Source organism: Gymnoscopelus microlampas (genome assembly GCF_963454915.1).
Source record: "Gymnoscopelus microlampas genome assembly, chromosome: 8".
Classification (NCBI taxonomy): Eukaryota; Metazoa; Chordata; class Actinopteri; order Myctophiformes; family Myctophidae; genus Gymnoscopelus; species Gymnoscopelus microlampas.
In genome coordinates, this window is record NC_139945.1 from 17491907 (window position 1) to 17506578 (window position 14672).

At 42.1% G+C, this 14672-nt stretch overlaps 1 protein-coding gene across 4 annotated transcripts; it reads right to left on the reverse strand.

The window, feature by feature from the left end:
* Nucleotides 1–2240: 2240 nt before the first annotated feature.
* On the reverse strand, nucleotides 2241–14594 carry dcun1d5 (DCN1, defective in cullin neddylation 1, domain containing 5). Of its 4 annotated transcripts, none has more exons than XM_084064137.1 (10): nucleotides 14485–14594; nucleotides 11652–11742; nucleotides 11411–11453; nucleotides 9283–9391; nucleotides 6517–6682; nucleotides 5957–6048; nucleotides 4969–5077; nucleotides 4149–4253; nucleotides 3543–3645; nucleotides 2241–3025 (listed from the first exon to the last, which is right to left on the reverse strand). In XM_084064137.1, exons 4-10 carry the CDS (start codon nucleotides 9351–9353, stop codon nucleotides 2967–2969), a joined length of 705 nt encoding a protein of 234 aa, XP_083920263.1. In that variant the 5' UTR covers nucleotides 9354–9391; nucleotides 11411–11453; nucleotides 11652–11742; nucleotides 14485–14594; the 3' UTR covers nucleotides 2241–2966. The 4 variants fall into 4 exon arrangements, with proteins under 4 accessions (XP_083920263.1, XP_083920266.1, XP_083920265.1 ...); XM_084064140.1 differs by lacking the exon at nucleotides 14485–14594 and adding an exon at nucleotides 13030–13343; XM_084064139.1 differs by lacking the exon at nucleotides 14485–14594 and adding an exon at nucleotides 13020–13343.
* Nucleotides 14595–14672: the final 78 nt, after the last annotated feature.

Below are 14672 nucleotides of genomic sequence, written 5' to 3' on the forward strand. Positions count from 1 at the left end.
TGTGTGTGTAGGACAGAGAAGGAAAGGTAATCCTTTGAGTACAGCTAGTATTTTCTGCTGGACTTCTATTGTGGCATTCCAATGACTCAGCCACTTTGTGCGTGTACGCACAGTCCAAATCACAATATCATGAGTTTTATTTTAGCCCAGACTGTCTCGTGTTGTTACTTACAGTATGCTTCATCTGTCTACACTCATCTCTAAAATAATCATCTAAAATAATTGGGTCTAATTAAATGTGTGTAAAATCTAAACCCTCTGTATGTTGTTATCAAACTGTTTTTTTTTTTCAGGTGTGTGAACACGGTCACTGAGAGGGTAAGGAGGCGACGCCCAACCGATGCTACGGATCAAGGCTGCGACGTCACCATGACAACCCTGGCAGGCATGTCCGAGAATGAGACGTTCCAGGGGGAGGAAGAAAGAGGATGGGGAGGAGACGACTCGGCGTGGGAGACAACACTGGAGACGACCACCTCAAGCCCTTCACCTCCCACCAAGCCTCAGAGAAGCTTCCGTCAAAAACGAGAGGACGCACCTGAAACCACGGCTTACCTGGAGAGATGCGACCGCACAGCACAGGAGAAGGAGCAGGAGGAGGAGATGGGGATGAAAGGGCAGAAAGGCGAGGTGGCTGGGGCAGGAGGTGAAGCCAAGACACAAGGCGAGGGGGAGTCAGAGACGAGGGGCGGCGGTGTCTCCGGCGACAACGGCAGCAGCGTATCGGAACGGCCCGTGTCAGAGACGGATGAGGAGCGAGGGAGTGAGGTTAGAGAGGAGGAGGAAGAGGAGAGGGGAGATGGCACGGAGGAAGAGGAAGGACAGAGAGCGGGAGAAGAGAAGGTGGCTTCAGGAGTTGGTGAGGGACCCGGGCGGAACGAGGGAGAGGAGGAAGAGCTAAGAGGAAGTCTCACCGACGGCCCTTCAGACGACAACAGCGAGTCTGGACGCTCATCCTCGGACTCGCATGAAGGCAGGAACATGGAAGAGGAGAAACAGGCAGAGCGGACCACAAACTCCAACGAGGGAGTAGAACAGAGTGAAACGACACCCCGTCCTCCCCGGCCGGCCCGAAGGAGCCGCGTGATTCGTCTGTACCAGTATGACGAGGAGGGGCAACGTTACGGCCATCTGCCGGACCCGGTATCCGACGAGCTAGGCCCCGCCCCCAAGCCCAAACAGCGCTCGCTTTCGCTGACCCGGCTCAACGCCATCATGGCAGCTGCCTCGGCAGGGCCCCTGGACACCCCGACCAGGGAGGAGAGGGAGGGTGGTCGCTCCCCTAGCCCCCCCACAGAGCCACTGAAGAGCCCAGTCTTTCATATGGATATTTGACATGAGCATTACATTAACGTTCCCTGTGTGCGTGGAATCAGGGTGGGAACTCTAGCCACCAGCTAAATGCTGGTAAACTGTAAAGATGGCTTGTTTAGTTTGTCTACCCAATCTGCCACTTTGGCAACTAATCAGCAATCTAGTTTCCTCTTCCAGTTTAAACCCATTAAGACCTGAGGACGATTCTACAAATGTCTTCAAAATCAGTAGTTCTCATACTTTCAAGATTTTTTCAAATGTTAAAAAATAGCAGGTATATCTGCTATTTTTAAATGGCCAATGCAAAAATCTAAAATGACAGATTTTAGCTTTCCCGGTTTTAATGGTTATAGTGCAAATGGCTGGTAAATTTCAAAATACATCGAAATTGCTTTCCCATCCTGTGTGTAATGTTAATACTTTTACAATTTCATAGGAACATGATTCCCATTATGCCTGGTCACCATACTCTATTAAAGGGAAACTGTGCAGAGTTTCAATCTAAATCCATTGATCTGAGATCAACAATAGTAGTGTAGCTATAAATACCTGTCTTTTGTAGACATGTTCTGCGATGATGGGGTATTTTCCGCCACACTGTATTATACGTCTCCTAACATCAGGATGGGATTTAGGCTGAAAATCAGCCAAGTTTCCCTTACGACCTCAGGTTAGCATCGAGGAGGATAAAGATGAATACCGGTATCTTCAGTTCCTGAAAAGACTATTATAAACCACCAACCACTGCAGAATCAACAGTGAGCGCTTGAGCTCAACAACCAACCGCTCGAGATTCCTGTGGCGGGAAAGTTAATTAAAAATAGAATGTTTTTTTCTATGAATATCAGATAGTGATCTGGTGTTATTGGTGTAATGCCAACTTATGTCATTTATGTTCACTTACTGAAGGATGAAGCCATGTTGACTCCATTTAGTTTTTCCTTTTATTCATTCTTCAAAACATAAAACAATTTTAAGACTTAAACAAAAGGGGAAAGAAAATATAGAGAAAAGGGGGGAAAAAAATAATCCACCGCTGACCTTACAACACTACTTATGAACCGAGAAGGAATATGAAAACCCTCCCCTCCCCACTCCCCTTTCTCTTTTCATTTTCAGTTCTTCTTTCCCACCCTTTCTTTTCATTTCAGTCCCTCCCCCTTTTCTCCTCTTTTCTTTTTGAATTAACACTGTAGAAAGTCTCTTCGGTGAGAGGTCTCCAGACAATTGGCTGAGGAGGCACAGGGGCCATTCCTGCGGGTAGTGAATGTGTGCGTAGTCCATAGGGATGTGTTTGTGTAGCATGTAACCACTTAAACCCTCTAATCAGCTCTGTACTTGGTCCGCTCTTTATTTATATCCCCTCTACACCAAATCTCTTCACCCGAAAATAGCCGATCTACAAGCTCACAACAGGCTATATTCGGGCCAAAAATGTTCCCACCAGAATAGGCGGTGCTAGGGTTCAAGTGGCTAAAGCGTGTGAGAGAACGGCAAGTGTTGGTTTTCTTTTCTTTTTTCTGGTTTTCTTTTTTTTTACGAACAGCAGAGCAGGAGATGCTCCTGGTGTGTTCTTGTCTCTCTTCATCCCCGTTGTTGTCCTCTTCGTCCTGTCGGCTGGTTTTGGCGTAGTGGGCGTCGTTCTCTTTGTGCTATGATGACGCCAACCGAGTCTTCTGCCACTCCACAAACTCGTCTAACATCACTGGCCCTGTGGATGGAGAATTTTATTGTGTTTTTCCCATTGAGCAATGGAACATAAAGCTTATATTTCCGTTAAGCTTTTAAGCTTTAGAAATAACCTAAATATATAAATAAATAATATGTTTTGAATAAATAATTTAAAAAAAAAGTACAATGGCCAAAATAGGCCATATTTAATCATTTTACACTCAAAATGGCAACATTTTTGGGGGAAATACCCGATCTACAATCGAATTTATTTAGAAACGGCCCCAAGAGCAAGGTCATGGGTTTTAATCCCAGCATGTATTTGGTCTATGTCATTTACCCCTTTTCTTTGCTCTCTGCACCATTCGTCAAAATAAAAGCAAGAAGAAGTGTGCCCTTTAACCACACAAACCCTAGCATCCCTATTCTAGGCAATATAGGCATGCCATAATAGAGGAACATTGAGCTAAAAATAGTTGATCTCAAAGTTCGTGTGAGGGAAGAAGAGGGAGAAACGGAGAAAGGCTGCATATGGAAACATGGTCAGGAACACTCACAGGCTCCGTCCTCGTCGTAGTTGCCGAGGTCTGCGTTGATGGTCCTGCTGAACTCCAACACGTTGTACCACTGGTCCTTGTTCATCACCTTGTACTTGGACTGCTGTGTGTGGGAGGAAGTCACTGTCTTGTTACTACATTATTTACCCTTTAAGGTTCAATAAAAGAGGAAGCCAGTTTTCACAGGAGTGAGTGAGTGTGTTAAGTAGGGCTGTCACGATTATGACATTTTACTTGACGATTAATGGTCACTCAAATAATTGCGATTAACGATTTAATTGCATTTCTGTCTTGGGAACATATGAATAAAAATGACATTTGTGTTTGGCCTTATAGGCTTCGTAATCAAACATTTCACAGGGCAGATATAACAAATAACTCAAGTGTACAAAGAAATTACCGACATATTTAATAGTTTTATACTTTCAAAATATTTTTTTAATAATGTGAACATTTTTCAACATGAAAACGATTCTGAAGCATATCCAAAATAATTGAGATCATCTCAAATAATTGCAAATAGACGATTATTATGTAATAATTGTCAGGCCTAGTGTTGAGTGTAATCGAGTGAGTGAGGCAGGGAGTGATTTGAGGACCGTTTACCTCCAGGAACTGGTTGAAGACAGGGAAAAGAGGCCACGTTCGCCCCAGCAGCAATGCCAGCATGGACTTGGCAGTGTCCATGTCCAAACTCCTCTGGTCCTTATCCTGTGACACAGTAAACTGATGTTTAATTGTCTTCTGTTATTTTTTCTCCTACTGAGTCTCCCAACTGATGAGGACCCGGTCATCAACTTATTGGTTTAGGAATGCGACAAAAACTACAAAAATCGACATGAATTCAAGGCTTCATGGGGTGTGTAATTAATAGAAAATAACGCATGTTTTGGGGGAACTACTCCTTTAACTATAAAGATGACTATAATGATGTGGGGTTAGGGTTAGTCAGTGTTTCTATTGTTCACCAAATCGCTCTGAAAGTGATCCCAATGATATCATTAACCACTGTCGTTATCTTTATAGTTGTGGTGTGAATTCTGCCATTCACTTGAATCCAATTTTGAAAACAATATTTAGTTATCGTTATAGTTATTGTAACTTGTAGGTGTGGATGGCCCTTGAGAGAGATACCAAGTTACTGTAACAACACTGTAGACCAATGTTCGCCAAGCTAGGCATTTTCCCGCGGCATGCCAACATTATCACCAACAAATCGTGTCATTTAAAATGTTGAGGTAATGAGGCATCAGTATCGAAGGTCAAACGGAAATTGTATTTGTATAGATTTGGCATCCTTAAATCCAAGCCAAAATGACTAGTTTTGTCATAGCAATCATAGAATAAATAAAGCTAGATGAGATCTCACCAAGATCCATTTTCATGAATGTAGTACATTCAAACCACAGAAGAATCTCATACTGACCCTGGCAAAATCAAAGGCGTATCTGTAGATGTTTTTAAAGAGGACTGAGTCGTTGAGTTGACAGCGCAGGTAGTCCAGTTTACTCTGCAACCTCTCCGTGCTGTCACATCTGGGTGTACAGAGTTAAACACAATCAAACAGCTGCATTGTCAGGCAGAAACCCATGGATTAAAGCAAAATGAAATCTCAAATGATTTTTTTTTGTATGACCAAGTCCTAATATGCGTTTTGTGCAACAGTGTGAAAGGAGCACACTAGCGCTGATTCCTAAACAATGAACCAAATATGTAACATTTTGATGTTTTTGTAATATTGTTCCTGCTGTTCTAACTTCTTCATACTGCCAACCAGGTGAAGAAATCCCAGATTGAGGCTTTAACCTTTGCTTTTATATGAAATATTCAAGATTATTAAGATTTTATGGAAGATACTTCTGAACATGTTGCTTGTTTGACCACTTAAAATGCTCTAATCTTAAAATAATAACTGAAAATGGCCGAATAAGCTCCCGACCCATTGAGAGCTTAGATAGATAGATAGATAGATAGATAGATAGGCTATTTTTGCAGCGCAACATGCTTCAATAGAAGACATGCTGGCTCCATCCAAATTACTTAAATCAGTCGTGGCGACTGAGGAGTTGAATCCATGGAAATCTTGTATGACCAAAACCGTTACTTTACAGGAAGTGGTAAGAAAGAACCTGTGTTCCAATGGGTCCAATGTAGTTATTATTTAGTCACAAGCTTAACCACTTTCATTCTGGCATCCCTATTTAGGGCATGTCATTATAAAAAATTGCAGAGCTTGTAGATTGGCTATTTTTGCGCAACACTGTCATAAGACAAAGTAACATGGGGCTTAATTTATGAAATACAAAGACGAAATATGTCAACACAAGGTGTCTGCCTGATAGTGTTAAATTCAACCATGTATTTTCAGTAAAATTCTGTGTTAATTTAAGATGTAACCAAAGTTGTTGACTTACTGTAGTGAGGTCATTCCCTTGAGCCACTCCTCCTTGGTAAAGAATCCCATATTTGGTGCTTCCAATTTCCAAGCTAAGACTAGCATGATAATCTGGGAGACAACAGAGAGAAAACTGATTAAATTCATGGTCACCAAAACATGTTTCCGCAACATCTACAGTGAGGGTCAGTGGGCTTGGGATCTATCTTGGAAAAATATGGCTGTTCTTACTCTTCTAGAACGTTTCTTCACTGAGATTCAGAGAAATCTTAAGACTTGTTCAAGTTGTTGTTGGGGTAATGGCCAAGTACATTTGCACATACTGTACCTCTGTGTTTATTTAATTGTATGCTAATTTCCGTTTGAATTGCATTGTTTTGTTTTTACCCTGTACAGCCCTTTGGTTGACCTGGTCATGTTAAATGTGCTATATAAATAAAGTTTTGAGTTGAGGTTAATTTGAGTGTTAAGAATATTTTTTCTTTAAAAGAAAAGGCAGAAACAGTGAAACAGTGCTTGGACATTTTTTATACTGAATGGATATATTGGATTTCATGAATCCCATAGCCGTCTACTCACATTCTCTGGTTCCACACCGATGTCCTCGCAGAACTTCTCCATGCCCTCAGGTCCCACCACCTCATCAGAGCCAGCATACTCGTAGAACCAGGCCAGGCACTTCTTATTAGAGAATGGATCCTCGGCACTGATCAACCTGCCTCCATGGATGTGAGGCCTGCAGAAACTGGAGGCACAAACACACAAGAGTTTCAGTCAAACGTGGCAAAGATGCTGATACATTGCATTACAACTTGCAGCTTAATCTGTCAGCTGTCTAGAGCTAAATTATATTACTGTGATATTTTTAAATAATTTCTCTTTAGCACTAGGGGAGGGGGAGATGTCCAAAATGTAAAGGTGTGGCAATTAAAGCTGTTGATTTGGGGAATGTAAACTGATTGGAATTCTTTGAATCTCAATTATCTATTCCATTCCGTTATCAGAATATCTTTCAACAAACGAACCATTGATAAATGTGATCGGCAATCCATATATCAGCCGTAGCAGTGTTGATCACTTCAAGTGCAAAAAAGAAAAAGTAATCTAAACTAAAGCTAATTCCGACTGTTCTTCTGACAACTTGAAAACATTAGCTGCACAGCTGATAGCCATGTACTTCCTGCTTTATTTCAACAAATAACATTTGGGGCAGCACATTTCAAATGTTGTTGAATGCCAATCTTTCCTCAAGTAGGGCCATCTGTCTCGCCCTGTCTACCAGACAGAAGACAGTGCTTGTGAAGGCAGCAACACAGAAAACAAACAATGCTACCCATGTAAAATTGTACACTATCCATAGCTGAGAAGACTAAAACAAACGACCACTGAGTTCTCAAAAGATACATTACAAAAGGGGATCAGGCCAACGTACCACTACAAAACCATGTAAACATGCATAACCACTCCAGCTGAGGTGGGCAAACAGCTTCTCTGAAATGAGGGGTGGGTTTACCCTCCACTAAACCCAGCTATCGTCTGGTTCTGTTCTGTTCTGTTCTGTCAAGGCTGTATCCACTGACTGTGATCTGACCCCACTAGGTTTGACTTTATATAACATACCCAAGTTATACGCACAAAAACGCAAGAAATCACACCAAATCAAATATGAGGCCGAAGACAAGACACTAAGTTATACATCAGATTTTCTTGCTATGGAATGCTAACAATTTAAGACAACTGAAATTTGCATTTCAGATATTTAAATCAAGTCTTAATTTTGGCAAAAATAATTGAACACTTTTTCAGCGTATTTAATGACCCACACGGTTACCCTGTTTATTGCTATAAGATAAATACATGTTGTCTTGTTGTCTAAGATTGGGTATACCGAGATCTCATACCCATAGAATATTAAGATTCAAGGACAATGAGAAAAAAGGAGCATTTGATCGACACACTGTTGGCCATGTTTGGCATACAGAGTTCCTTCTGCAGTGAGGTCACTCACGCTGACAGCTCAGTGCGTGGCAGCACTTAGCTTGCTCTGAGTGGTCAGCTAAGGTCCTATCATCTGTCAACCCCAAGGGTTTATCAGATCATCACCCTCTCTGTCCCATTATCACTACCTTCACCCAGGGCAAATAAAGCCTGGGTGTGTATGCGATTGTACGACACTATGATTCTACATTCTTTGTTATGGTACTATGATTGAAATTCAACACAACAACAACTGACAATCCTACACAGTGAAATCATCAGTGTTTATGTGTGCAAACATGTAAACAAATGGTCCCATAAGGACAGGTCCATTTGGTTACATTTGTGCACACTCAAGAGTCAAGAGAATTTAATACCTGTGATTTCAGTGCACAACCCTCGAATGCCTCCTCCTTTTTCCTGTGGACTGACGCCTGTGCTGATTAAGGGCACAAATACAGTATCTGCGGAATACTGTTCCCCTTGCAGCTTACAACACACACGCCAAGTAGAAGTTACTTGCCATGAACGCATTCTTCCTCTCTGTATGCATTTATAACACCTCCAAAATACTTTCCACCACCACTAGATCGAGACACACACACACACACTCACACACACACACACACGGAAATTAACCTGGCTGGCATTAGATACACACCAAGGCAAATAGAACTGCTGCCAGTAGACACACACCAAGCCAAATTGAACCACCAAAGCACACACACAGGCATCGGCCCACCAACAGACACATCCTTTGACTTGAAGACTTCCAACTGATTTCCACTGACTGACTAGTGACTACATTAATTCCCTAAGCTCCTATGTTAGGTTAGCCTAACCTTAACGCAAGTTGGTTCTAACCTTCAGCTTAGCTAGTCCTGAACCTAGAACAGTCTCTTGGAAAGTGACAACCAGCAAAATGGCCACACTTTCCATGAGTTACATGATACATCATCTTTCTAAACCATTTGTTCCAGGAACATACACACAGCGGTGTAAATGAGAATTTGAGGCCTTCACTCTGCGCCCTGGTATCGTATATAATACAGAGCAGCCGTCTTAACCAGCGCCAACTTGGTGGACAGGCTGACTGAGTCAGACTGAGAACTTTTTATTAATCTCCATGTCGCCTGAGAAAGAAAAGTAGATCTAGAAAAATGATCCATAACAGGCGTTGAGGGCATTTGAGGTTGAAAACACTTCTCATTTGCATGGCAAATCACACACCGTTTCTGCTGTGTGGTAGCAATCAAGGCAATTACTAAAGGTCAGTAGTATGTATAGTAACTAGTAAGAGTGTGTGTGTTTGTGAGAGAGTGAAAGCGTTGATAGTGTGAGTGAGCGAGTTGCACTCAGTACAATTACCTGGTGATTTTACATTTCCTGAGCTCATGCTCATCTACACCAGATGACTTTCTCTTCTTTTTAACAGGCATCACTGATTCTTGATTGGGACTCACTAACTGGGCTGGACCTGGAGGAGAGAGGGACAGTAAGAACATACAGACACTCTTAAAGGGTCATCCATCTCCACGGTAACCGGACCGCTCGCCCCCAACGGTTCTTGTATTCTTGTATTTGTTTTACTGAGGTTAAGGGTTAGGAATAAGTTAGGGCTAGCCATAGTTTTACTGAGGTTAAGTTTAGGAATAAGGTTAGGTTTAGGCATCGCTTTACTGATGTTACGTTTAGGAATAAGGTTAGATTTAGGCATAGCTTTACTTAGCCCCTTTCAGGACCCTGTTTACCTTTTTTGTATTTGGGAAGGCGGTATCCAGGGTCCCTTGACAGTTAGCCTGCCCCAGCGCCTCCGATATCTGGTCTAGAGGGTCGGATTCAAAATCTCCGGTGAAAACAACCGGGGGCTCCCATTGGTTCATCGATCTGTGCACCCGCCCCGCGCCCCTCCTCCCCCAATGTGCAGCATTGAGAGCATAGACATATAAAGGTAGACGCCTCCTTCGGCTCTGAAGCGTTCGTATCTCGGGCGCGCTTCCTTGTTCCGCAGGGCTAGCCCATATAAGGCTTGGGCTAGTCTTCCACTTCCTTCCGCTTCAACAGGGCAAGCTGGAAACTTCCGTGTGCGTCACAGAAGGGGGCGTTCGGTAGGCCAATCAGTGGCAGGTGGGGCGGGTCTTTTCTTAAGAGGCAGCCGTGCAGCAACTAGTCAGTTAGGCGCGCTGTGATTGGCCAGTAGTTAACGCGATGTGATTGGTCAGTAGTCAAACAGCCCTGCGGAAGAGCCTTGTATTGAGATACCAGTCGCTACAACGAACTGCAGAGGCCAATGAGGTATCTAGGTTTCTATATCTATGATTGAGAGCCCTGACGTAATAACAGGTTGACTCCCACTTCCTATGCCAGAAATTTCAACAGCTTGGTCCAGGCTTTCTTTTTGAGCAAAACGCGAAAGGAAAGAAAGCCTGGAGATTGAGGCTACTTGACAGTCAATCCACTCTCTTTGTCTGGGACTGTCTGGTTGCGGACAAATATAACGTAGCTTAAGTAATGCAGAGATTTTTCAAAGGTCCCCCAAATGCAGTAGGTTCCCGCGGAAACATGCGTTAATCGGCGTTGCCGTTAAACATTTTTAATCATTTTTTTTCAACTTTAGCTTCTCTCTTACACTCTTCCCCACTTCCCATGTGCTGCCTCCCTGATTGATTGATGTACTTTATTTAGTAAGACATGAGAACAACAGTACATGGAAGTACAAATTCACAATACAAGGTCTACTAAACTGGAAGACTCATTAAGCACTGAGCTTGTTTAAGATGAGATCCCCATGCACACAAATCATGATGACATATAAGAGACAGACAGATATACACACTACTATACAGAACGTCATACAATCAGCTTAGACAGGGGCCATTTTCGAATTGCAGCCTCCTGAAGGTGTATCTTTAGGGCAGTTTTGAAAGTGAGTAGGGTTTTACACTCCTTTACTCCTTTTGGTAGGGCATTCCACATTTGTGTTGAATAGCATGAGAACGAGTTCATTCCCTTTGTTGAGCCAAATCTGGGTTGAACATGATTCGTGGAGCTGCCTCTGGTGTCCCTGTGTTGTCCCTGCCCCTGCGTTGTGATTGGCTAGCTGCGCTTCCTACGTTACTGCCTCTGATTGGCTGAGCTTGTACATGCTTTTTGGGTGCATTCGGAAATATAGCACTGAGCGCACTGGCCAATACAAACAGGCGAGTCCGCTCGCGGTGCGCATAAAAAAAGGTAAACAGGGTCCCGAAAGGGGCTAAGCTTTACTGAGGTTACGTTTAGGTTTAGGAATGGGGTTCGGTTTAGGCATAGTTTTACTGAGGTTACGTTTAGGAATGGGGTTAGGTTTAGGCATAGTTTTACTGAGGTTACGTTTAGGACACCTGGTGGTGACTGTTCGGAGGTCGCCGGATTTGCCCCGGGGCGAGCGTGTTTTGGGCCGAGCGTTCTAGTATTCATCTCCACTGGACAAATCATACTCAAAATGTAGTTAACATACCTGTATATGTGTGGCTTCCTTGTCCATTCAAATCTATCAAATTCTATAAAAAGAAAATATAGAAGAATAAATTAGCCTTCAGAAAAATATCAGTCAAGTCAATATCAGACTTGTGTATGCTTAGACAAACTTATGAGTGAACAAGATTTTGTTGAGGTTTTTCTCTCTGCAATGAGCAAAATATAATGTAAGGGAATCGTTTGGACGACATTTATTTACTTGTATTATTTTTTTCACTTACAAGTTTGTCCAGCGTCTGTGAGACTGTGTTGATGTCAGCCAGGCCTTGGCAGCAGTAGTAGTTTGCTTCAGATCTTCAGACAGATAGATCCCTAGGAGAGATTTAACACACAGGGGACATGTTTTCATCATGAGGTAGACCACGTTAATAGGATAAAGCTGTAAAGCTGGCTGTCGTGTACACAGAAAAGGGGGTTTCGTTTAGTTAGCACGATAACGTGACTCACTTATCAATTAAGTCAATAGTATAGCTATTAGCTATATAATAGCAATATATACACAAACATAAAACCAGAGAAGCAGAGAACTGTGACATTGGGTTTTGTTGTGGTCTTACACAACAGGAGGAGGTTTGTATGAACCAGGCTAGTTGTTCCAAGTAGCTGCATTAGTTAGTTAGCACGACTCACTTATCAGTTATCAATTAAGTAAAATAATATAGATATAATAGCTATGTATACACGCACATAAAACCAGAAAACTGTGACATTGGGTTATGGGCTTGCAACAACGGACGAGGAGGTATGTGAACCAGGCTAGTTGTTCTAAGTAGCTGCATCAGTTAGTTAGTTAGCACCATAACGTGACTCACTTATCAATGAAGTCAATAATATACAGTGGTGGAAAAAGTACTCAAATGTTTTACTTAAGTAAAAGTATCAATACTCCAATGTAGAAGTACGTTGTTACAAGTAAAAGTCCGGAATTTAAAATTTACTTGAGTAAAAGTACAAAAGTATTGGTATAAGAATGTACTTAAAGTATATAGATAGCCTAGCCTTACACACGCACATGCATGAGAAGCAGAAAACTGTGACATTGGGCTATGGGCTTACACACCAGACGAGGAGGTTTATATGAACCAGGCTAGTTGTTGTAAGTAGCTGCGTCAGTCAGTAAGTAACTAACTAAGTACATTTACTTAAGTACAATTTTTAGGTATTTGTACTTTACTTGAGTATTTCCAATTTCCAATACTTTTACTTCTACCCCACTACATCTCAGAGGCAAATATTGTACTTTTACTCCACTACAATTATTTGAAAACTTTAGTTACTAGTTACTTTTCAGATATAATGAAACATACATTAACCAATTCAACCCTATTTTATACCTAGACTATTTGAAAATAGCAGATCTACAAGCTCACAATGCGTCACATCGCGACGCGAGCTTGTAGATCGGCTATTTTCAAATATTTAGTACTTTTACTTTTGGTACTTTAAGTACATTTTGATGCCAATACTTTTGTACTTTTACTCAAGTAAATTTTGATTTCTGGACTTTTACTTGCAACAGAGTACTTCTATATTGCAGTATTGGTACTTTTACTTAAGTAAAGAATTTGAGTACTTTTTCCACCACTTACACTTACACACCAGACGAGGATGTTTATATGAACCTAGTTGTTACACGTAAGTAGCTGCGTCAGTCAGTTAGTCAGTCAGTAGCTAGCATACAGATCAACACTGAAGAGCCTTTTAGCTTCTTAGCTGACGTGACACAGCCTCCTTCACTGCAGAGATCGAACCGAAACGGAACCACAGAACACCACGTTTATCTTCAGTTCAGGGCAGGGGTTGGTCCTATGAGAGCAGCCAGGACCGGTAGTCGGGGTTCGAACCGATTGTCTGGTGCCACACACACAAAGCTATGCGTGGCTTCTATTGTTTAGCTAGCTAGCTGGCTCTATCCTCTATGGCTGACTGTTAGTACGGCTCTACACCAGGGTTGCCATGTCCGCTTATTATAAGCGACTTTGGCCTTGCTTTTACTGTACTGTTGCTTGTAAATATTGGTAGATTTGAGGGTTGCTGTTTTGTGGGCTAGTTTCTAAAGTTTGGTTCCATTTGTACACTCTCAGAGTTAAATGAACACTGATGATGGTGATACAGTGTAGATTGGGACCCCCAATAAATCAAAATGGTTTAGTCCCTGGCATATCTTTTCAAATGGGGGTCCCTGGGCTAATGTTTGTCAATGTGGGGGTCCTTGATGCGAAAAAGGTTGAAAACCACTGCATTAAACGACGTTAAACTCACCAACAAGGCAGCTGTATGGAAAGCTTAAATTATCCACTTTCTATCTGCAATTTAAGTTTCTTTCATAAACATCCAACGCTACTTTCTGTCAATAAATTCCGTGCCAGGTAATCATTTTTCTAAGTGTTGGAGGTTGGAAGCGCTCGTTTTCAACGTCCTGCTGCCTCCTGCATTATGTGACATTTAGAAACGGGTGGTACGCAAGACCATTGAGTGATTTACAACAAGCGCTTCCAAACTCCAACAGTTAGAATTAAAATAATCACCTGCACGGAATGTATTAACATAAAGCAGCTCATAACATTTATGCAGATAGAGAGAGGATAATCCAAGCTTTTCATACAGCTGCTGCAATGTTAGTGAGTTTAACGTCGTTTTACACAATCAGACAGGACTTTTCTGTTTGGAAGCTCATGTCACTTCTTTTGGGCTTGTTTCCTAGAACTGGCTGCTTATTTCTCTCGCAAAATATGGCAACACTGCTCTACACACTGTTGACAGCAGTAGCGTTCAATAGCTTCATTTATATAAGGAGTAGTACGACGGTGTCGTTTGTGCAGATCTACAAGCTAACAACGCGTCACAGCTTGTAGATCTGTTCTCTTTTCTTTCCTTTTATTGTCTCAAAGCGCGAGGATGGAATATCAATACATTGAGGCTAAAACGTCCCAAGTCGTAACAACACAACACGCATATCTTCTGTCCGTTTCTTCAGTTAAACATTAAAGTAGGCAGACACCACATTACTAATACATACGGTGCCTTAAAAAATGCAATTGTAATAAATCTTACCTTGGTTTTTATGTTTTTAACCTCACCGGGACGGGACGCGGAGCCTCGGAGGGTGAAATCACTTCCACACAAACACACACCCGAGGCTTGGATGGATGATTTTGTTTTGCCAGGTTTTGCGAAAGAAACAAGCGGCCGGGTCTACGAAAACAAGCCCAAAAGAAGCGACACATGAGCACTTTAAACTT

What these genes read in the sequence shown, in the direction of transcription:
- dcun1d5 (XM_084064137.1), bottom strand. Translation starts at nt 9,353, where the DNA reads ATGCCTGTTAAAAAGAAGAGAAAGTCATCTGGTGTAGATGAGCATGAG. An exon ending in ACGCCTTTGATTTTGCCAGG is followed by an intron (nt 4,254 to 4,968) that starts GTCAGTATGAGA and finishes ACTGTGTCACAG; the next exon opens with GATAAGGACCAGAGGAGTTT. An exon ending in TCTTCAACCAGTTCCTGGAG is followed by an intron (nt 3,646 to 4,148) that starts GTAAACGGTCCT and finishes TCCCACACACAG; the next exon opens with CAGTCCAAGTACAAGGTGAT.